General features: G+C 40.0%; 1 protein-coding gene and 1 long non-coding RNA gene across 4 annotated transcripts in view; one reads left to right on the forward strand and one right to left on the reverse strand.

Moving 5' to 3' along the window:
- Positions 1–23,494, forward strand: part of rab3gap2 (RAB3 GTPase activating protein subunit 2 (non-catalytic)) — a 100,113-nt gene that overhangs the window by 32,739 nt on the left and 43,880 nt on the right. For all 3 annotated transcript variants that reach the window (XM_087991315.1, XM_087991313.1, XM_087991314.1), the window contains exons 6-13: positions 7,527–7,602; positions 8,720–8,821; positions 9,427–9,526; positions 14,611–14,709; positions 17,087–17,235; positions 17,390–17,469; positions 18,315–18,404; positions 22,442–22,581. In XM_087991315.1, coding sequence (XP_087847441.1) covers positions 7,527–7,602; positions 8,720–8,821; positions 9,427–9,526; positions 14,611–14,709; positions 17,087–17,235; positions 17,390–17,469; positions 18,315–18,404; positions 22,442–22,581 — 836 coding nt within the window. The remainder of the gene's footprint in view (positions 1–7,526; positions 7,603–8,719; positions 8,822–9,426; positions 9,527–14,610; positions 14,710–17,086; positions 17,236–17,389; positions 17,470–18,314; positions 18,405–22,441; positions 22,582–23,494) is intronic.
- LOC148148949 (uncharacterized) lies at positions 6,941–16,195 on the reverse strand. The gene is made up of 3 exons (XR_015758432.1): positions 16,175–16,195; positions 9,188–9,247; positions 6,941–7,016 (listed from the first exon to the last, which is right to left on the reverse strand). It is a non-coding gene; the product is annotated as an uncharacterized LOC148148949 (long non-coding RNA).

A 23,494-nucleotide genomic window follows, 5' to 3' on the forward strand; every position in this document is an offset into this window, starting at 1 on the left:
CACCATGTTTTTTTTTATAGATATTTTTATTAGAAATTTAACATTTTTACAAGTTTACAAAAATAAACAAAACTCTCAGATATAAACATTGATATACAATTAGCTCAAATATACAATAGCCAAAATTTGACAACAAAAACAAAACAAAAAAAAACAAAACAAAAAAAAACAAAACAAAACAACAAAAAAAACCCAAAAAAAAAACCCACAAAAAAAAACAAACAGACAAAACTCAACTATCTACTAATCTAACCTACAACTAACCAGGGTGTATATTTAAGTCTCTTACATGCTCGGGATGTGTTAACATCAGATATGATAAAACCCGTATTCGTGCGGGATTCCTCCCCCGAGGGGCCGCGGACCAGCCAGGTTCGTAGTCTCAATTAAATAAAAGCCCTTGTTAGGATAGCCGAAATGTCTGTATTTATGTAATTCAAAAAGGGCTGCCATATTTTATAAAATAATTCGGTCTTTCGGTGCACCATATTTGTAAGGAAGTCAAGGGGAATACATTCCATAATTAGTCTGTGCCAATTTGAAAGTCCAGGGGGGCCCTCCGCCACCCAGTTCATCAAAATATTTTTCCTTGCACAGAAAGAAAGAATAGAAAATAGTCTCTTCCCGTACGTGTCCAGGGAGGGAAAGTTCGAAAAGCCCAAGAGGAGAGATACGGGGTCCACTTTTATTTCCGTTCCTAAAATTTCTGTCAGGGTACTTGCTACTTTAGTCCAATATCCACGGATCTTATGACAGGTCCATAAGCAATGTACAAGAGTGCCCACCTCTATTTTGCATTTAGGACACATTGGAGATGCTCCTGCCTTAAATTTTGCCAATCGAACCGGTGCTATATGGGCCCTATGAAGTATCTTCAGCTGGATAGCCTGGGTTCTGTTACAGATGGTAATTCTTCTAGCATTTTCCCAGATATCATTCCACGTTTCTGTGGAGATTTCTAGTCCCAGATCCTGATCCCATGTTTTAAGCAGATTATCCATATCTCCCGATACTTCATCATGTAGCAAATGATAAATATTACTGACGGAAGATACCCCCACTGGTCGTAGGACACTACATTCTCTATCGGATTTATAAAGACTATCTAATAACGTAGTCTTCTTCTGTATAAAATCTCGAATTTGGAAGTATCGAAAGAGGTCTCCATTGGGTAATCCGAATTTCTGACGCAGCTGTCCGAAAGACATCAGGACCCCATCTTTAAATAAATCCCCAAGACATGAGATACCCCTGGCTCTCCAGAGCTTAAAAGTGGCATCTGTTAACCCCGGTTGGAATCCCCATGCTCCCACTATCGGTGCATAGGGGGATGTTTTATGTGAATTACCCTCATTTTGCCGCATTATATTCCAAGCCTTGATTGTATTCAGTATTATGGGGTTTTTACAGTGATCTGTAATGATTTTCCTCTTGTCTGAGAATAAAAGGTTAATAAGTGGGTATTTTACTTGAGAAGCCTCGATGTCCAACCAGATTGATTGTGGATCAGACAAGACCCAATCAGCTATATAACTTAATAGGGAACTTAATTGATATTTCCTAAAATCTGGGAAGTCCAATCCACCCCTTGCCTGTGGAAGCTGTAGCTTCTTCAGCTTAATGAGGGGTCGCCTATGGTTCCAGATAAAGGAACTCAGCCAGCCGTATAATTTACATAAAGCTGTCCTCGGCAGCATCACCGGAAGCATTCTCATAGGATATAGGAGACGGGGCAGGATATTCATTTTGATTAATGCTATTCTACCCAGCCAGGAAATTGGCAGGTCTCCCCATCGCTGGAGGTCCTGCCTTATCCTTTCCAATAAATACACAAAATTAGCCTTATACAACTGACCAAATACTGGAGTAATAAAAATGCCTAAATATACGAAACCCTCCAGGGACCAGCGAAAGGGAAAAAGGGAACCGTCCGCTAAGCGGGGTATCACAGCAAGGCCACCCATTGGCATAGCTTCCGATTTTGAAAAATTAATTTTATAGCCTGAGAATGCACTAAATGTATTAATAACTTGGATTAAGCGAGGTATGGACATCAAAGGGTTACTGAGGAATAGAAGAACATCATCTGCATAAAGGGTAATTTTATGTTTACCTGTACCAATCCTTGGGGCCACTATGTTAGGATCAGCTCGTATAGCTTCTGCTAGTGGTTCAATTATTAGCGTGAATAACAATGGCGAGAGGGGACATCCCTGACGGCAGCCCCTACCCACACTGAAGCTATCCGAGCCTAATCCATTAGTAACCACAACTGCTTTGGGATCACTATACAATGTTGAGATCCATTTGGTAAACACCTGTCCAACACCAAACCTCTCCAATGTGTAAAACAAATATGACCATTCGACCCTATCAAATGCCTTTTCCGCATCTAATGAAACCACTACTCCTGGTATCTTTCCCTGATGACAAGCTTGAATCATATTCAGAGCCCTTCTAACATTATTAGATGATCTACGGCCCTTAATAAACCCCGTCTGATCCTCCTTTATAATATGTGGCAGTATCCTTTCTAATCTCAGTGCTAACGTTTTAGAGAGGATTTTAAAATCTACATTTAGCAAGGATATTGGTCTGTATGATGTACAATCTTCTGGGTCCTTTCCTTTTTTGAGGATAAGAGAGATATTTGTCTCTTTCAGCGAAGGCGGGAGACAGCCCTGACTATATGCATAGTTATACATGTCCATAAGTGGACCAACCAGTATTTCTGTAAATTCTTTATAGAATTCAGCTTGAAAGCCATCTGGGCCCGGCGTCTTACCATTTTGAAGGTGCCTAATTGCATCAACTATTTCTTGGGGTGTAAGAGGAGCATTTAGGACCGATACTTGTTCCGGAGTTAGGTCTGGAAAAATCAAATTTTTAAAAAATGACTGCATCCTCTTCGCCCTATCTTCACAATCCTGTGATTTATATAACTCAGAATAGAATTTTCTAAAGGTCGCATTAATCTTTTTATGATCATGAGTCAAAATACCCGTACTTTCCTTAATAGACATAATCGTCTGAGGGGCCTTTTTTTTCTTTGCAAGAAATGCTAAGTATCTGCCCGGTTTGTCGCCATATTCATATAATCTTTGCTTTGCAAATAATATTTCCCTCTTAGCCGTTTGAGTAAGTGTAGTATTTAGAGCTGTCCTAAGAGCTGTAATCCTTTGCAATTTAATAATAGAGGGTCTATCAGTGTATGCTGTTTCAGCCGCTTTTAAGCGGGCTTCAAGCAAACGCTGTTGTTCTCCTTTTAATTTCTTCTGGGTCGCTGAGTAGGAGATGATCAAGCCTCGCGTGTAAGCTTTGATGGTCTCCCACATCATTGACGGGTTGCTAGCTGTACCTGAATTAATTTCTAAAAAAGTTTTAAATTCTTGAGAGAAGTACTTTACAAATTTACTATCTTTCATTAAGAAGGGGTCCATACGCCAATGCCGAGGGGATGTCCTACTGTTCCTCGCCTTAGTTTCCATATATACAGCAGCGTGGTCAGAAATTGCTATATTACCTATTTTACAGGATGATATGGAATTTAAAAAAATTGAGGGGGCAAAAAACATATCAATTCTGGTATGACATTTATGTGGATTAGAGTAGAAAGAAAAATCTCTACCCTGTGGATGAAGACATCTCCATACATCTACCAATCCTAATTCTTTGTTCAGATCCATCAATTGTCTAGATCTGGGAGATACTCCTGCAGTACTCTTGGGAATCCTGTCTACTTCCGGATCCATAATACAATTAAAGTCTCCCCCTATAATTATATGACGGGCATCAAAAGCCATCAATTTTGAGAAGGCTTCTGTTATAAATTTAAAGGGGTGTGCCGGGGGGCAGTACAAATTTAAAATCCCATATTCCTCTCCATTTATGAGAGCTTTAATCAAGATATATCGTCCAGATTCGTCTTTTATCTGCTTTAGGATTTTGAAAGGGAAATTCTTCCGAACAAGAATAACAACTCCCCTGCTTTTTGAGCTAAAAGAAGAAAAAAAGGCCTGATCAAATCCGCCCTGTCGTAATTTCAAGTGTTCTTTATCTGACAGATGCGTCTCCTGTAGGAGAGCTATATCAACTCTTTCCTTCTTAAGATTTGATAATATTTTCTTCCTTTTAAGTGGCGAATTACTCCCTTTGACATTCCAGGTGCACCACTTAACCGATTGATCAACCATAATCCTCTGGGCCAATCCGAGACCCCTCGGGAGGGGGAACCCTATCCAGAACATCCCGAGCATGGAACATGTAAAATTTACAAAAATAAACCCTCTTTAATACACCCACAACAATACAGTAAAAAACTATTTCTAAATAAAAAAAATATAAAACATATCTAAGTGGAGACTTTCCCCCTTGTTCCCAGGGGGCATCACTTCCTCTCCAAAAATCCCTCATATCCTCTCCCAACCAATGCCCCACCCTTGACCCAGGCACTCCTCAATAAAGTGAGGAAAATTCAAATATAATACAAAGCTAGAGTTAACAGTGAGCACCCCACCCCCACCCCTACCCCTACCAACACCTGGGTATATTTGGTAATGTTAATACCATATATAAACATATAACTATAAAATTACCAGTTCAACAAATAATAATTAAATATGATAATACAAAATAACGAAGGGAAAAACAACCCCGCTCCTAAAGACAGAGGTAAAATCGAATAAGGTAACCACCTCCCCCCACCAACATTAACCAAATCCCCCAACTTATATATACATATATATACATACACATACATATATATATATATACATACATACACACACATATACATACACCCCTCATATATACATAAAATAATAACAGAAAACAACTCCAAGGGGGGGGGGGGAGAAAATCAAATCCCTCTCCCCACCCCCCATAATAATATTAAGCAATAAGGTAAGAAAAAAAAGGGAGGGGATATAAACCAAAACGGGGGGGGAAGGCAGACCAACATCCATTATGTCCTACAGTTTATCTAAGAGAGTCCAAGAATTCCTTAGCCTTTTCTGGTGATCCAAAGTTATATACAGAACCTTCATGGTTAAAGCGTAACATCGCTGGGTAGCGTAAGGAGTACTGTACATTTAAGTCCCTTAAACGCTTCTTCGCCTCGTCGAATGCTTTCCTCTTTCGAACCAGAGCCGGGGAAAAGTCCTGAAATAGCATGATCTTGGATCCTTTGTAGATCATAGCTTGGGGGTCTTTTCCGAGATTTCTAGAGGCTTCTAGGAGTATCTGCCTCTCCCTGTAGCTCTGCAGCCGGAACAGGACCGGGCGTGGGCGCTGGTTCGAGCCAGGCCCGCGTATTGCTACCCGGTAGGCCCATTCCACCCTTACCTGGCCTGATCCAGCTTGCAGATTTAAAAGTTGTGGCAGCCACTGCTCCAGGAATGCTGTAAGCTGGCCTTCCTCTTCCTGCTCGGGAAGGCCCAGCAAACGAATATTTTTTCGACGACCTCGATTATCGAGGTCGTCAATATGATTTTCCAAGGTCCGGACTCGCTGCTCGAGAGTCCGGACCTGATCCACGGCCGATTGAGCGGTTGTCTCCGAGGTCGCGGCCTTTAGCTCCGCCCCTCCGACTCGGCGTTGAATTTCTTCAATTTCATGGTCGTGCTTCTTCAGCGCGGCCGACAACGACTCCCAACGGTTCCTGGATTCGACGATAAAGGCATCGATCTTCGAGTCAAGCTTGGAAAGCATTTCTGCAAGGCTTGCTACTGTAGGTAAGTCCCCCGGGGCGGCTGTGGACGCCTCTGCTGCAGCTGGAGAGTGTGGGGGAGGGGTTGCTGCTTGCTGAGAGCTGCGGGCTCCCTTCCCTTTAGTCATTTTAACTTAGGATAAAGTTGCTTAAATATAGCTTAAATGTAATATTAAACCACTAATTCAGTTACTAAACTATTATAAATGATTTATAGATGATTTGGTGAGCTTGGTAGGGGGTAGGTGACCCACTGTGCCCAAGTCTTGGGAGGAGCACTATAGACTCAGTCTTACTGGGTCGCCGCCATCTTGGATCCCCAGGCACCATGTTTAAAGGTGCAAAAACTAAAATTATTAATCAGCCCATCTGCAAGGTATTCTGTTTTTAATTAGAATAAACTGAAGCTTTAAAGTAATCCAAGAGTTTTAAGTAATGCCATTTATAACAAGTAACAGCTTATGCAACCCTTGTTCTATTCAGAATTTAATTAACATTTTGCTGTTTTTCAGCAACACTAGCTGTTGCCTTGAAACCTTACATTTGTAAGATTTTGGTTTGTTAAAATTTATTTTTTTCCGGATGTGGTTTCTTAGGGGTCCAGGAATACTTGGTTAATTTCAATAACCAAATTTTAGTTTTATTGTTTTGTAATTGCACTGCTGCTATAACAATTGGGATTCTTTGTTGAGAATATGTGATTCAGGATATCAATGTCAGCTAAATTGTTTGGTTGTACGAGTTTTTTTGGCATTATTTTAAGTAGTATTGATGTAGCTGTAACTGATAAGGCCATTTTTATTTACTGCTGTGCCTTTCCAATGATGTAGAGACTTTTTAGGATTAGGAGTTGAGCCATTTTCCACAATGCCCAATCTTTGCCCTGCTCTTAGAGTGCCATGATTGCTGCAGCTGCTTCAGTCAAGCTTCTGGTCAGTAGTAGCCATCCATCAAGTTAATAGTAAGCGACTTGACAATAGTGAGTTTGAGGGTTTAGGCAATAATGGTAGTGGCAGGAAGGTGCCATGACGACTTGTTTTGAGGTAATATTGATCCCTACTTGCAAGTAAGTATGTGTATTTCTCTTCATTTCTCTATATTCAGATTTCCCATCTGAATTCTGAAGTAGTATGCCCTATCTACTATAATGTCAGTACTCCAGACGATTCATCTTCACTTGGCCATTTGTTTTTACTTGCAAATTTTGATATGTTGCCTGTTGGACTCTTGAACTTTAAGTTCACAGTCCCAAAACTGAATCTCTGCAAGTTGTAATCCATTTTTCTTGAAACAATAGCTGTTAGGTTTTCTGCAGGGGAAAAAAGACTAACTTTCTGTCAAGCATATACCTTAATTTATCAAACCTTCATTTCATATGTTTCTTTTGAAATCCATTTTTAACTTTGTCTGTTTTCATTTTAAGTAATTTGTGTTGTTTTCTTAAATTGGCAGACATGACCTAGGCTTTATGAAGTTTGGTTAGATATCCCGTACAATGTCCTGCCAATACTTGGCTGTCACTGATAAACTGAAGCCAGTCTTTTCCTTTATATAGTTCTTAAACAGATGGCAGTATTTCTGAAATCCTTGGAGATAACTGTCAACATCCTTTATATACTAAAAAGATATTTGAGTTTCTTCCCTGTTCTCAGATTGCTAAGAACATGCAGTTGTGCCTGGACTTTGGACTTGGGCTGTAGTTATATGATAATAACATATGTGCTGTACAATATTTGGTTAATGATTTTGAAAAATTGGTGACATTATATGCTTTGTGTGAAAATTTTCTGAGTTAATTAACTTTTGCAATGATTGACAGAAGCTCCACTGGCCGACCAGACTGGACATGTATAATTGTTGGTTTTAACTCTGGATATGTTCGATTTTACACTGAGGTAATTAATTCAGATTTTCATTTTTGGAGATCCATGTGTGAATTTAAAAGTTAATACAATGGCAAAATAAAAAACAATGAAATGTTTAAAATATCCATATCCGGCTGCATCAGTGAAGAGAGAAACATAGGTCTATGATCTTTTATCAGAGTTGGAAACAAAATAGAGATGCAATGTTTTGAGCAAGAACAAATATAGGGAAAGGGGAGGAGATGAGATTGTAACCTACACCCCAGATTTTTTTTCCCGGATAGCAGCTTTGGTCATTTTTTTAAATCCATTTTACGCATATAGTGACCCATCTCCTGGGTAGTTCCAGTGGAACCTGCTGCATTGAGGATTCTGCAGTCCTGATGTGAGACTCTACCCATAAGCTTATGAACTCACTTGGGTTCCTGACCCTTACTTTGGGAAGCCCTGGATTAGAGGATCAAAATTGACCTTTGGGAAATGTTTTGTGCAAAGGATGGAAGTCTAGAATTCTTTATTTTGTGGCATTAAGAAGGTAGTTTGACGAGTAATCATGAAATATGAAAACCATGTTCTTCACCAACTGAGATGAGCAAAGTAATCACTTTGTATAAATTTAAATTACCATCCCACACAAACTTAGAGATGAAAGTACATTCTCAGTGGTGGTGGTAATGATTCCAGAGTGCTGAAAATGGATATGGAGGTGGTTTGCATTATGTTGATCTTGTTTAGAGGGAATTACCTGACCCCTGTTGTGCTGCTGTTTTTGTGTCCCATGGTGTTCTCTCAAAGTCTTAAACTGTTTCTGTATTCTTCCAGAACCTGTTCACTTCTTCTGTTTTTCCATGCTGCTCTTAATTTATTTTACATTGATGCACACCTGGTTGTTGCTTGGAAATTCACTCCCTGTTGATTAGGTTCATACATCTCTGAACTGGGAAAACCAACTACTCCATTTCAAGATCTGACTAAACATGAATAATTTTAAAATGGAGAATAACATCAACTAATGCTACCCTCAGTCTCCACCCAGCCTGTACTGGGCGTGAAGTTAAAGATGTCATAAAACTTGTTTGCTTAAGAAAATGGGTGGGAACAACTGTTGCTACTTTGTTTGAAGAATTTTCCCTTTTTATTTCTTCAGAATGGAGTTCTTCTTTTAGCACAACTTTTAAATGAAGATCCAGTTCTGCAACTGAAATGTCGAACTTATGAAATTCCCAGACATCCTGGTGTTACAGAGCAGGTGATTACATCCATGTCATTTTAAGAAACTAGTCGTATAAGATAATCTATTACTTGTCTAATGCATATACAACACAAGGATAATCCTATCTGAATGTTTAGTTTTGAACTATTTATTGGGTATCCGGTACTGTATGCCATTTTATTAGTAAAAATATCTATTAAGTGTATAGAAAAAATATTAAATTAGTTACATTTGCTCTTATGTGAAATACTTGAATGTATGAGTAGATAACAGTGGAATAATTCAACCTAGTGAGGTTTGGGTTAAGAATATTTGCATATTTAAGTACATATTCAATTATTATTATTATTATTATTATTATTGTTATCATTTTTGCATTGTAATATTGTGAGAGTAGCTTACCCCAAGATTGTTGTCCCACGTGGTTTTTGTCAGCTAATAGAAGGAAGCCACTTTGGATTTCTGAATGGGAAAGTGCAAAATGGTTTTGGTGTTTGATTTTCAGAAATTCCTGAAAGGGTATATTTTGCTTGGTGTCGAGAATTAAATAAAACACAGCCAAAGTACCTCTGAGATTTATAATTTACGCTATAAATGTTTTGCAAGATTACTGACTATATAATTTTTTTTATTTTTCCAAGCATGAAGAATTGAGTATTCTATATCCAGTTGCCCTTGTAACAATAGATGGATTCAGCCTCTTTCAGTCTCTTCGGGCCTGTAGAAACCAGGTCGCAAGAGGTAATATTTCCAGAAATATGATTGCAGTATTATTTTGTGATTTAGATAAAATAATTAAATGTGAATTTCTTTTATTCCAGCAGTTTTCAAGCCCCATTGTGGGCTGGGATTGTTAGGGATGCAGACTAATGTTCCAAAACCCAAATCCTGAAATCAAGGGTATGAATATTCAGTGGATCAGGCATTATCTGCTCTGAAAAATAGTTCAGGTTGATAGCCCTTCATCAGATGAAGGATCATCAACCTGAAATAGTGGGCTAGATTTCATCACGGCAGGAAACACAGTGATGACTACGACTGGGCTCCATTTAGTCACCGGTGAAGCTGGAGTTGGTTTTGCAGCAGCAGAAGAACCTTTTTCTAATGAAGTCGCAAAGGAAGTGTTGATGCAGATTCCTGACTGCTGGTTCCCCCAAGCCCTCCATGGTTTGGTGGTTGTGCAACTAAATAGGGGTACGTGACTTCCCTGTGCCCTCAAAACATTGTTCAGTCAATCATTTTCGGTTTGCAAGTGGCTTCCTGAGAGGGGCAGGATCTCTCTTAGGTACTCTGTGCCTTCCTAAAGAATCGGGCATCTGGAGAGGATTGACTGTTGAAAACCACCATTTTGCCATTGCCCCTGACCTCCCATGTGATTTTCTGTCCTGCAATCCCCATCTCACCTACAGTCATCTTTGTCTGGAGTCGCTTGAAGATCCTGGTCTTCTTGTGCATCCATTACTGCCACCTGCCATTATTTGCTGTGGCGCTGATGACACTAAGGACCTGCTGACCTCTGATTGGTTAGAAGGCCTGTGTGAATGAGACATTTACTAGTGGTCACTTTCATTCTGTCAGATCATCTCTGCTGGATCTGTCACTGTTGGTTTGACCCTCTTGCCTTGACAGAATACTGCTCATTAATTCCATTTCTCCCACAGATGTGGCTAGATGTGTGTTTCCAGCATTTTGCTTTTATTTCAGATTTTCAGTATCTGCAGTACAATACCTTTTTTTCCCTGAATTCAATCATCAGTTGCTAAAACCCTTAGCAGGACTTTGACAGTAAATGTAGGGGCCTGGGGAATGTTGCTGAACAAAGAGTTGTAGGGGTGCAGGTAGAAAGGGTGTGAAAAAGGCGTTTGGCACATTTGTTATGACCAATGAAGGCATTGTGTAGGAGTTGGGATGTTATATTGTGGCTGTACCAGATATTATTAAGGCCACTTTTGGAATACTGGTTAAAATTCTGGTTCCCCTTCTATAAGAAGGATATTGTTAAACATGAGAGGGTTCCGGAAAGATTTACAAGAATGTTGGTAGGACCGGAGGATTTGAGCTATAGGGAGAAGCTGAATAGGTTGGGGCTTTTTTTTTTTGGAGCATTGAAGAGCAAGAGACGAGCTAATAGAGATTTATAAAATCATGAGGGGCACAGATCGGGTGGATAGGCAAGGTCTCTATTTCTAGGGTGGGAGTGTCCTAAATTAGAGGGTAGAGGTTTAAGGTAAGTGGGGAAAGATTTAAAAAGGACCTGAAGGGTAACGTTTTCACACACAGGGTGGTGCGTGTATGGAATGAGCTGCCAGAAGAAGTGGTGGAAGCGAGTACAGTTATTACATTTAAAAGGCACTTGGATTGGTATATGAATAGGAAGGGTTTAGAGGGATATGGGCTAAATTAATTAAGTCAGATTGGGATGTCTGGTCAACATGGATGAGTTGGAACGAAGGAGTCTCTTTCTATGCTATATGACTCTATTTTGAGGAAATCCATTATTTTTACCCCAGCAATGTTATATTCCCACATTTGTAAGCTTCTCTCATACTGTAGTATAATTTCAGTATTTGTAGAGTTCACCTAAGATGAATCTTGAATTTGGAAAATCAACTTATGTGACGTAGGGTTTATGCACTGGAATGCATGAAACCACCAAAAGTAGAAATGCTGTAGGCATGAGTTTTTAAAAAAATTTTTTGTGTGTATAGTTGGTTTTCTTTCATATGAAAAAATAAATAGCAGGAGTTATAGAACATAGAACATTACAGCGCAGTACAGGCCCTTCGGCCCTCGATGTTGCGCCGACCTGTCATACCAATCTGAAGCCCATCCAACCTACACTATTCCATGTACGTCCATATGCTTGTCCAACGATGACTTAAATGTACTTAAAGTTGGCGAATCTACTACCGTTGCAGGCATTCCATACCCTTGCTACTCTCTGAGTAAAGAAACTACCTCTGACATCTGTCCTATATCTATCACCCCTCAATTTAAAGCTATGCCCCCTCCTGCTCGCCGTCACCATACTTGGAAAAAGGGTCTCCCTGTCCACCCTCTCTAACCCTCTGATTATCTTATATGTCTTTATTAAGTCACCTCTCAACCTTCTTCTGTCCAACGAAAACAGCCTCAAGTCCCTCAGCCTTTCCTCGTAAGACCTTCCCTCAGGCAACATCCTAGTAAATCTTCTCTGCACTCTTTCCAAAGCTTCCACATCCTTTTTATAATGCGGTGACCAGAACTGTACACAATACTCCAAGTGCGGCCGCACCAGAGTTTTGTACAGCTGTAGCATAACCTCATGGTTCTGGAACTCGATCCCTCTATTAATAAAAGCTAAAACACTGTATGCCTTCTTAATAACCCTGTCAACATGGGTGGCAACTTTCAAGGATCTGTGTACCTGGACACCGAGATCTCTCTGCTCATCTACACTACCAAGAATCTTACCATTAGCCCAGTACTTTGCATTCCGGTGACTCCGACCAAGGTGAATTACCTCACACTTGTCCGCATTAAACTCCATTTGCCATCTCTCAGCCCAGCTCTGCAGCTTATCTATGTCTCTCTGTAACCTACAACATTCTTCGTCACTATCCACAACTCCACCGACCTTCGAGTCATCTGCAAATTTACTAACCCACCCTTCTATGCCCTCATCCAGGTCGTTTATAAAAATGATGAACAGCAGTGGACCCAACACTGACCATTGCGGTACACCACTAGTAACTGGTTTCCAGGATGAACATTTCCCATCAACCACCACCCTCTGTCTTCATTCAGCAAGCCAATTACTGATCCAAACTGCTATATCTCCCACAATCCCATTCCTCCGCATTTTGTACAAAAGCCTACTATGGGGAATGCCTTGCTGAAATCCATATGTACCACATCAACCGGTTTACTCTCATCTACCTGTTTGGTCACCTTCTCAAAGAACTCAGTAAGGTTTGTGAGGCACGACCTACCCTTCACAAAACTGTGCTGACTATCCCTAATCAAATTATTCTTTTCAAATTTAATCAAATTTAATCATTAGGATGATTATAAATCCTATCTCTTATAACCTTTTCCAACACTTTACCAACAACTGAAGTAAGGCTCAATGGTCTATAATTACCAGGGTTGTCTCTACTCCCCTTCTTGAACAGGGGAACCACATTTGCTATCCTCCAGTCTCCTGGCACTATTCCTGTAGACAATGACGATTTAAAGATCAATGCCAATGGCTCGGCAATCTCCTCCCTGGCTTCCCAGAGAATCCTGGGATAAATCCCATCCAGCCCAGGGGACTTATGTATTTTCACACTCTGCAGGATTTCTAATACCTCTTGCTTGTGAACCTCAAACCCACCTAGTCTAGTAGCCTGTATCTCCGTATTCTCCTCGACAACATTGTCATATTCTAGAGTGAATACTGTCCAAAAATATTCATTTAGTACTTCCCCTATTTCCTCTGACTCCACACACAACTTCCCACTACTATCCTTGATTGGCCTTAATCTTACTCTCGCATTCTTTTATTCCTTAAATACCTAGAGAAAGCATTAGGGTTTAACCTGATCCTATCCGCCAACAACTCCTGGCTCTTCTGAGCTCTCTCTTTAGGTCTTTCCTGGCTACCTTGTAACCCTCAAGCACCCTAACTGAGCCTTCACATCTCATCCCAACATAAGCCTTCTTCTTCCTCTTGACCAGAGATTCCACTTCCTTCGTAAACCACGGCTCCCGTGCTCTACAGCTTCCTCCTTGCCTAACAGGTACATACTTTTCTAGTTGTCTTCAAATCACTACATCCATTTGGTTAGTCTAGGTAAAAAAAAATGTTTTCAGCTTTGTTAACAATTCTGATTTCTGAAGCTGGATTGGAAGTTGTTCTGTAAGATGTAGGATTTACTGTCTTTTTGTAACTAGATTCCAGACCCATCAGCATTGGTCAGTTGGTTTTATAGGTGAATGATAAAAGGGAAAGTTGAAAGAAGTTAATAATGAAGTTGGGTAATATGAGAGCATAACCTTGGTCTGGTAATGATTGGTCATAGTGATTTCACAAGATTGTAGAAGGTGACTATAGTACTGTGTGTTGACTAGATTGTCCTTTGGCTGTATTCCATATGCTGCCAGATTGTGGATATCCTTGTTTAGATACGATGTTAACTAGAGGAATCCTTCCTAAAATAAATTCTTACCTGTCAGTCCTAAGAAAAGGGAATCAAATATTGTTAGGATAGATAGGAATGCGACATTTGAAACAAACCGATCAGCTATGAACTTATTAAATGTTGGAGCAGGCTCAAGGAGCTGAATGTTTTTACATTTTTTTACATTGTCATGGAACCTCTGGTTTGAGCTTCATAATGTATGGCATTGAAAGAGCCTCATTACATGGACTACAGCAGTTTAATGAGTCATACAGCACAGAAACCTTCACCTTTTTCTCAAGGTCAGAAATTAATTCTATTATTGTTGGCAATGCTTATATAATGAGGATTTCATTTGCTGCAAGTCATATTATATAGCCCCCAATCCACTGTGACTAGAATTTAGTCCTAAAACTGTACCACCAACCTTAAGGCCATCTCTCTGGAGCATCTCCCACCAGATCCTATTGTAGAAACTTTCTAATTGCATTCCATAATTTGGTAGTAATACAGTACTGAAAATTACAATATCTCTAGTGGAATTTGTTTTTTAGTTCTGTAACAGTCCTTCTCTAATGAGTGAATTTGGTGACTTATTTTACTGCACAAAACAAATGAATTTAGTTCCTTATAAAGCAATACATTTTACTAATTTTCTTGTTACATTACACTTCCTTGCAGCTGCAGCTTCAGGTGCTGAAAGCGTACAACCTCCACCACTAACTTACAAGAAATGGGGCCTGCAGGATGTTGATATGATAGTGGATCATGCAAGCATTGGTAATAAAACTATCCCTTTTTAAAAAAAATGCAGTATTTCATAATGCTTAATTTTGTGAAATATTATCTGCAGACTTAAGAGCATGGTTTCACTTATGACTGACTATCAGGTGGAGGTAAGATGGAGGAGCTGGCCCAAATTTGGGGAAAGTTATCATGAGAGATAACTTCTCTGTGTCACCAGTGGTCTAACCTTGTGGCTCGAAGTGTAGCAGCATCTGACCATCTTCTTTGAACTATTTTGGAGCAATTTCCCATTTGATTGGTCAAGCTTCCTTCAGTATGATCGCTCAATGTGATGGGAAAGAAGTTCTGAATTGTTGAGTACCTGGAAAGTAAACTGCTTGAGTCATATCGGTAATCTTCATTTAATGGTGCCCTGCTTGTTGTTGTTTTGTCTTAATGTTGTTTATTCTTTATGACCTGTGTATTTTTCATTGTTATTTTTGAGCTGGAATTGTTGGCATCTGTTACCATCGCACGTGAGTGCCCAGAATTGTACTGCTCACATCCCAGACTCAGGCTCTTCCTTTAGTTCTGGCCATGGGCAAAGCATCTTGCCTCTGTCCTGGCTTTGCTGCCTGGCCCAGTCTCCTGACTTGCTCCACCCTGGCTGCATCACTTGAGGTTTCATCTTTCCCTAGCTTCTCATCTCTATACTTGCTCCAACCTTTCGTTACTTCCCAGCCTTCTCTTCTCTTAGACTTATATAGTCATGGAGATGTACAGCACAAAAACAGACCCGTCGGTCCAACTCCATGCTGACCAAATATCCTAACCTAATCTTGTCCCATTTGTCAGCACTTGGCTCATGTCCCTCGAAACCCTTCCTATTCATATACCCATCCAAATGCCTTTTAAATGTTGCAATTGTACCAGCCTTCACTACTTGCTCTGGTAGCTCATTCCATGCAGGTACCACTCTCTGTGTGAAAAAGTTGCCCCTTAGATCTCTTTTATATTTTTCCTCTCTCACCCTAAACCTATGCCCTCTCATTCTGGACTCCCTTACCACAGGGAAAAGACCTTGTCTATTTATCTTATCCATGCTCCCCATGATTTTGTAAACCTGTATAAGGTCACCCCTCAGCCTCCAATGCTCCAGGGAAAACAGCCCCAGCCTGTTCAGCCTCTCCTATAGTTCAAACCTGGCAACATTCTTGTAAATCTTTTCAGAACGCTTTCAAGTTTCACAGCCTCCTTCCGATAGGAAGGAGACCAGAACTGCACGCAGTATTCCAACAGTGGCCTAACCAATGTCCTGTACAACCTTGTTCTCTCAATCTAGCCTTCGCTTATCCATGGCCTTGTCCCCTTACACTCTCCTGGACCTGTTTCTTTTGCCCCAGACTTGCTTTCCATCTCCATTTGTTTTTGGTTGTTTTATAATCAACCTGTATAGATGCTAACTCTCGCCTCTGAAGCAAGGTGGGACTTGAACCTGGTCCAGAAATAAGTACATTACCACTCCACCGCTGCCATTCTTGCCCTTTCGGCTTCTGGTGTAACATCCTTTTGCTTTCTTCCTGTGTCCTCACTGCCCTTCTGGATTTGAATTGAGACTGGGACTCCACCTAATGGCAGAATACAGTCAGTGCAGGTACTCTTGGGAGGCCTATTACCTAACAATACTCAGTACTGTTGAATTTTACGCTTTTACATTTATGTTCTTCTTGCATCTACCAAAGTAGGAATTTAGCCATTTAAAGTACAGATGAAATTAATTTCAACCTGGCGTACAGGAGTAATGTTTTACCTTGTTTACCTCTGAAGAAAGCCCTGTGAAATCTAACTCCTGTGTGAAGCACTGATTCCTGTGGGATTCGACGTTCATTTAAAGTTTATTTCCAATTTGGTGATCTATGTTGCCTCTTCAGGATTTGCATTCATATTCAGAAATAATTTGATCTTTATTAACAGGCTTCAGATTTGTTGACCATCTGAATACCCCAGTGCGTTGTGGCAAGTTAATTCCCTGCTGTTAATGAAATCTTGCAGTGTACAATTGGCTGCCATATTTGCATTACTAAAATAGACCAGGCTTTAAAAGGAATTACCTGATTGAAGAGCTTTGGAATGCCTTGTTATGTTGATGGAGTCATAAAAATGCATTGTTTTATTTGTATTCTTGCAACACTGAAGGAACTTTACTTGAGGATCATTTGGAAAGCATTGCACATGTATGTATGTATGTATTTCCATAGATCTGTTTACAATGTCCGTGATGTGCTTGGATTTTCTTGCATTTCTTCACTCAGTTATTTGAACTGTGAACAGAACTGAGAAACCAATATGCTTGAGCATTTATACCTTATTTGTTATATTCACAGTGGAATAAGCTTTAATATACTTATAACATTTTCCTGTTTTACATTAGGTATTATGACCCTTTGTCCATTTGATCAGTTGAAGACTGCCTCTATTTTAGGTGGATTTAATGCCACAGTAAAAAGCAGTCCACCAGCAATGTCAGAATATGTAACTGTTGGATCTGGCCCATTTGCTGGTTTCTTCTATGCTTTGGAAGTGAGTTTTTGTTTGAGTTTATCTCAGTTTAAAATTTCTGTATAAGAAATCCATTTAGAATTAATTACTTTACCATCAGGGAACATACTTAGTTGTAGCATTTGAAAGGACGTTTCCACTACTTTGATGAAACATTTTGTTTATTTATTTGCAGGGTAGCACCCAGCCATTGCTATCACATGTTGCTTTAGCAGTTGCCAGCAAGCTTACATCTGCTTTATTTAATGCAGCTAGGTAAGAAAGCAGTTTTCTTTGACTTGTTAAAATTACATTTAAGTGATTAAATTAATGCTGGATTATTTTTAGTTTCAATTTTGAAACTTCTTTTGACTTGGTTAACCTCTTGATTACCTCTGCATCCTCATGAATACATTATTTAATTTCTCAGATTTAATCTTGAATTACGTTTTTTGTTTTTGAATTGTTTTCTAATTTGGTTTGTATATTGCATGATTAATTTTTAGGTGTGATAGATAAATGTATCATTTTCTGCAGAAGATGAGATTTCAGTCTTAATATCTCCTCTTCCAGTTAATAAATACAACTTACTCATCCTCTTATGTTTCACATCGTCGTGAATGATGTATGTCCATCTGTTGCACTGATCACACTTTGGCTTGTGTTGAATTGATGCCTCCTGTAACCTTTTACCCAGTCTCCGGGATATTGGCTGGAATAAATGTTAGATAATACCCATGTCTATAAAACAGTTGTCCTTTTATCAGGTCTTTTGTTACAAAAATGTAAAAAAAATATTTATACACAATCAAAAATATGCTTAGTGATAGAATCTTGTAGTTAGAGTAGAAATTGTAAATGTATTGGAAAGGCTTTAAATAGAATTGTGTAATGAAAATGGCATAGTTCATAAGATTGATTCAGGGTCAAACATTGTAGGTGTTCTTTTCAATGCTAGTGCTTTTATTGACTGGCTGATTTAAGAATGTCAAGTGCTTGGTTCTTTTAACTATGTAAAGATTATACTTGAAAGTAAGTAAATGTTTGGTTGGCACATTTATGTTCTGACTAAATCTTGCCAGACTCTGATTTTTATGAGAGTTTCTTGGTATGTTTTCTAGTGGATGGCTTGGTTGGAAAAGCAAACATGATGAAGAGCTGGTGCACAAACAGAAACCAAAAGTTGAGCCAGCAACTCCGCTTGCTGTAAGGTGGGCGAATGTGTCTTTAACAACAAAATAAAAAAAGGAAAATTAAGATCTCCATCATGTCACCTTGTCAAATGTTTTCTGACTGTTTGTAATAACCTTGTGAAGTCATTGTTTCTACAAGATGAGCCATTATTGGTGAAAGTATCCAGGGGTACTGCAAAATCTTGTGTGTGTGTGTGTGTGTGTGTGTGTGTGTGTGTGTGTGTGTGTGTGTGTGTGTGTGTGTGTCGTTCAGAGTTCATTCTTTGATGGAGTGAGTTTAGTGCTGGTTCATTTAAAGAGCAATCCAGTTAGTTCTACTCCATAGCTCTTTCCTAATCCCTGCAATTATTTTCCTCATGTCAGGTCTTGCATTCCAAATCCTAACCATTCGTTATGTAAGTGGTTTTCCTCATGTGCTGGAAAACATTTTACCAATCACTTTTTAAATTTGTTCCTTTTGATCACCTTTCTTCCAAATTTGGTAAAGAGACTAAGTAAATATATTCTTTTATAAAGACGTGAGAATTCTAAACACACACCAAATCTTCATACAAATACATATTAGTGGCCTGCATATGTTTGGACTATGGGAGGAAACAGGAGCACCCAGAGGAAACCCATGCAGAAATGAGGAGAATGATCCAGTAGTGTGCAGACCAGGTGGATTGGCCATGCTAAATTGTCCATAGTGTGCGGGGATGTGCATATTAGGTAGATTAACGGGGGGGAAATGTAGGATTACAAGGATAGGGTAGGGGTATGGATCTGGATGGATGCCCTTTGGAGGATTGGTGTGGACTCGAGTTAAATGGCCTGCTTCCACATTTTAAGGATTTTATGACCGTACGAGTGTGCAAACTCACAGAGACAGTTGCCTAGGGGTGGAATCAAATAGGAGTTCCTAGCACTGTGAGGCAGCAGTGCTAACCACTGAGCCACCATGCTGCCCAGTATTGTATTGCTCTCATTGAAGTTTGAAAGGGTTGTGCCTTCACTCTGAGGCTCTGCCCTCAGGTCCTAGTCTCTCTTACTAGTGGAAACCTTTCTCCAAAGCTATCCAGGCCTTTCAGTATTCTGCAAATTTCAATGAGGTCTCCACTCTCATCTTTCGAAACTCCATCGAGTACAGACATAGAGTCCTCAACCGCTCCTCATATATGACAGACCTTTCACCCCTGGGATCATTCTTGGTAAACCTCCTCTGGAACTCCTGTAAATCTAGACTTGAAATGAATGCTAACATTGCATTTGACTTGCTAACTGCCAATTGAATCTGAATATTAGCCTCAAGAGAATCCTGAACCAAGAGTCTCAAATCCCTTTTATGATTCAGATTTCCAAAGCTTTTCCCTGTTTAGAAAATAGTCAATACCTCTATTCTTCCTATGAAAGTACTCTACCTCACACTTTCCTACATTATATTTCATTTGCCACTTCTTTGTCCATGCTGCTTGTCTGAGCAAGTCTTTCTGCAGCCTCCAAGCTTCCTCAAGACTACTTGCCCTTCCACCTAATCTTGTGTCATCTGCAAACTTAATAACAATAGCCTAAGTTCCTTCATCCAGATCGTTAATGTATAGTGATTCCTGCGGAACTCCACTAGTCACCAGCTACTGTCCTGAAAAAGGCATCTTTTTCCCCACTTCTGCCAGTCAGCCAATCCTCTATCCATGCCAACATCTAGCCTTTAACACCCTGGGCTCTTACTTAACAGCCATCTGTGCTTCATCTTGTCAAAGGTCTTCTGGAAATCCATTGGCTTTCCTTTGTCTAACTTGCTCATTGCCTCCTCAAAATATTCTAACAGACTTGTCAGACATGACCTCCCCTTGCCAATGGATGTAATGACGACTGCAGATGCTGGAGAAGCTAGAATCAATAAAGTGTGGCATTGGAAAAAGCGTAGCACGTCAGGTAACATCTGAGGAGCAAGGGTATCGACGTTTTGGGCATGACCTTTCATCAGGACTGGAGAGGAGGAAGGAGCTGAGAACTAAATAGTGGGAGGGATGTGGAGAGAGGGTTGGTGGGGAGTGTGGACCTAACGAGGGAGTCATTCATGAAGCCATACTAATTCAGTCTGCTTTACCATGCACTTCCAAGTACTCTGCAATCTCATCCATAGTCATGGATTCAAAACTTTACCAATGACAGGCCAGGCCAACCGGCCTATAGTTTCTACCTTCCGTCTCCCTCCGTCCCACAAACAGGGGTGTTACGTTCACCATTTTTCAGTCCTCTGGGACCCTCTCTGATTCCAGTGATTCCTGAAATATCACCACCCATGCTGCTACAGTTTCCTCAGCTAACTCCTTCAGAACTCTGGGGTGTAGTCCATCCTGTTGGGTGATTTATCTACATTCACTCCGTTCAACTTCCCAAGCACCTTCTCCTTAGTGATGGTCACGACACTCACCTCTGCCCCTGACCATCTTGAAGATCTGGTATGCTGTTGGTGTCTTCCACCATGAGGGATGATGCAAAGTACCTATTCATCTCTTTTGCTATTTCTTTGTTCCCAATTACTGCTTCTCCAGCCTCATTTTCCAGCAGTCCAGTGTGCATTCTTGCCTCTCCTGTCTCTTTATAAATCCAAAAAATCTCTTTCAATGTTCTTTTATCTTTTATTTCATCTTCTTCCCTCCCTACTGCTTTTTTAGATACCTTTATTGATTTTTAAAAGCTTCCCAATCCTCTGGCTTTGCACTAATCTTCACCACATTGTATACTTTTTTTTGCTTTTGTGCTGTACCTGACTTCTCTTGTCAGCTATTGTCACCTTGTCCTCCCCTTTAGTTTGCTTTTTCTTCCTGGGGATGAATTTCTGCTGTGCCTCCTGAATCATGCTAAAACACTCCATTGCTGCTTCATCGTCTTCCCTGATAAGGTCCCCTTCCACTCAAGTCTGGCCAGCTCCTCCTCATGTCTTTGCATACAATGGTAATACCATTCGGTCTGATTCCAGCTTCTCTCCAAACTGCAGAGGGAATTCTATCATATTATGGTTGCGCTCCCCAGGGGTTGCTTCGCCTAAAGTTCCCTAATCAAGTCTGTCTTAATACACATTCACCAAATCCAGAATAGCCTGTTCCTTAGTGGGCTGTACCACAAGCTGCTCTTTTTAAAAAAACCCATCTCTTAGACATTTCACAAATTCTTTTTTTTGATCAGCTGCCAACTTGATTTTCCCAGCCCACCTGCATTTTGAAGTTCCCCCATCACTATCATAATAGTGTTTTTCTTACATGCCTTTTCTATCTCCTGATTTATTTTCTGCCCCAAATCCTGATTATTGGTTCAAGGTCTGTATATAACTCCAATGAGAGTCTTTTTGCCTATTGTGGTTCCTGAATTTCACCTACACAGATCCTATGTTTTCCTACTCTGTATTACCTCTAGCTATTGATTTAATTTCATTTCATACCAACAAGGCAACCCCACTCCTCCTGCCCATTTGCCTGTTCTTTTGACAGAGCAAGTATCCTTGGATATATAGTTCCCAGTCCTGATCCCCTTGTACACACTGTTCAGTGATACCCACAACATCACACTTGCCCATTTTAATCTGCACTGCAAGCTCATTTAATTGGTTTTTTATACTGTGCATTGAAGTACAGCACAGTCCTGTGTTGATTGGCCCCTTATCATAGTTGTCTCCTTATCTGCTGTGCCTGAACTTAGATTCCTGACCCCTTCCGTACTCTGTCCTATTACTTGTTCTGGAAACCTTAATAACCTCTGCTGAGCCCTCCTCCCTCTTTAACATGTTCCATCATTTTCCAAGCAGCTGAACCCACTACCCTGCTATTTAGTTTAAAACCCTACCCTAGAAGTTGGTTCTACTACACTACCTGTAGCTCTTTAATGCATCTTAGCAATGGTAGCTGAAAACAGTACGCCAGGTATTGTCTGATCAGCACGCTATTAGTTTTGATGGGCTGTTCCACTGACCTGTTTGAATATTTCTTCTCCTCTTTACAAGAATGGAAATGAATTGTTGTAATATTGTTACAGCTGTTAGTAAGCTATGCTTTTGTGTTCTGTTTATTTTGTAGGTTTGGCATTCCAGACTCTCGTCGGCGTGGAGAAAATATTTGTCTATCACCCTGCAATACTCTGGCAGCTGTGACTGATGATTTTGGCCGAGTCACTTTATTAGATGTGGCAAGAGGTGTGGCAATACGCATGTGGAAAGGTGAGGCTGACATTTTGTATACAATTCCTGCAACAGTTATTGAAGTATCAAAATCTCATATTTTTAAAGATTTAAATTTAAGATTTAAAGATTTTTACGTATTACTTCATGTGCTTATAATTGTCTCTCACTGTAAACAATATTTTAGTTTGCATTTATCCCATTGTTTTGAATGATTGCTATGTCATTGTTGGGGATTAATTATCCTGTGAAATGATTTGGATAATTTTGTAGAATGTATACACCAGAAATTTCATTATAGTAAATTTTGCTTTTCAAAATATAACTTTGATTGCATTAAGCCTCTACAGGTCTTTGCGATTTTTGAGAAGATTTGTAGCTCAGATTGAGGTTCAGGTTGTAAGTTTGCTCACTGAGCTGGTAGTTTTGTTCTCAGACATTTCATCACCATGCGAGCTAACATGGTCACTGAGTCTTTGTTGAAGCGCAGGTGTTCTGTCCCGCTTTCTATTTATGTGTCTTGGTCTGTTAAGGTGGGTGATATCATTTCCGGTTCTTTTTTCTCAGAGGTTGGTAAATGGGGTCCAAATCAATGTATTTATTCATGGAGTTCTGGTTTAAATGCCAGGCCTTCTAGGAATTCCTGTGCGTGTTTCTGTTTAGCCTGATAACTAACCAGAGAGCACCAAGTCCATCATCAAGGACAGCATCCTCAAGCTGGTAGACCTGTGCCTTACTAAGCACTTCACCTTCAATGACAAGACCTACAAACAAATCAATGGGACACCCATGGGATCGCCAGTATCAGAATCTTAGCAGAAGCAGTGATGCAGAGACTAGAACAAACAGCTTTCCCCACAATCCAGCCCATTCTAATGACCAGTATTGTCAGAAATGTTGTAACTAATAAATTTAAGAAAATTCCAAAGCATATCAATATGTTTTAGTTCGC

Source organism: Chiloscyllium plagiosum, unplaced genomic scaffold (assembly GCF_037043375.1).
Source record: "Chiloscyllium plagiosum isolate Xiang-an unplaced genomic scaffold, Cpla_swu_hap1 HiC_scaffold_10, whole genome shotgun sequence".
Taxonomy (NCBI): Eukaryota; Metazoa; Chordata; class Chondrichthyes; order Orectolobiformes; family Hemiscylliidae; genus Chiloscyllium; species Chiloscyllium plagiosum.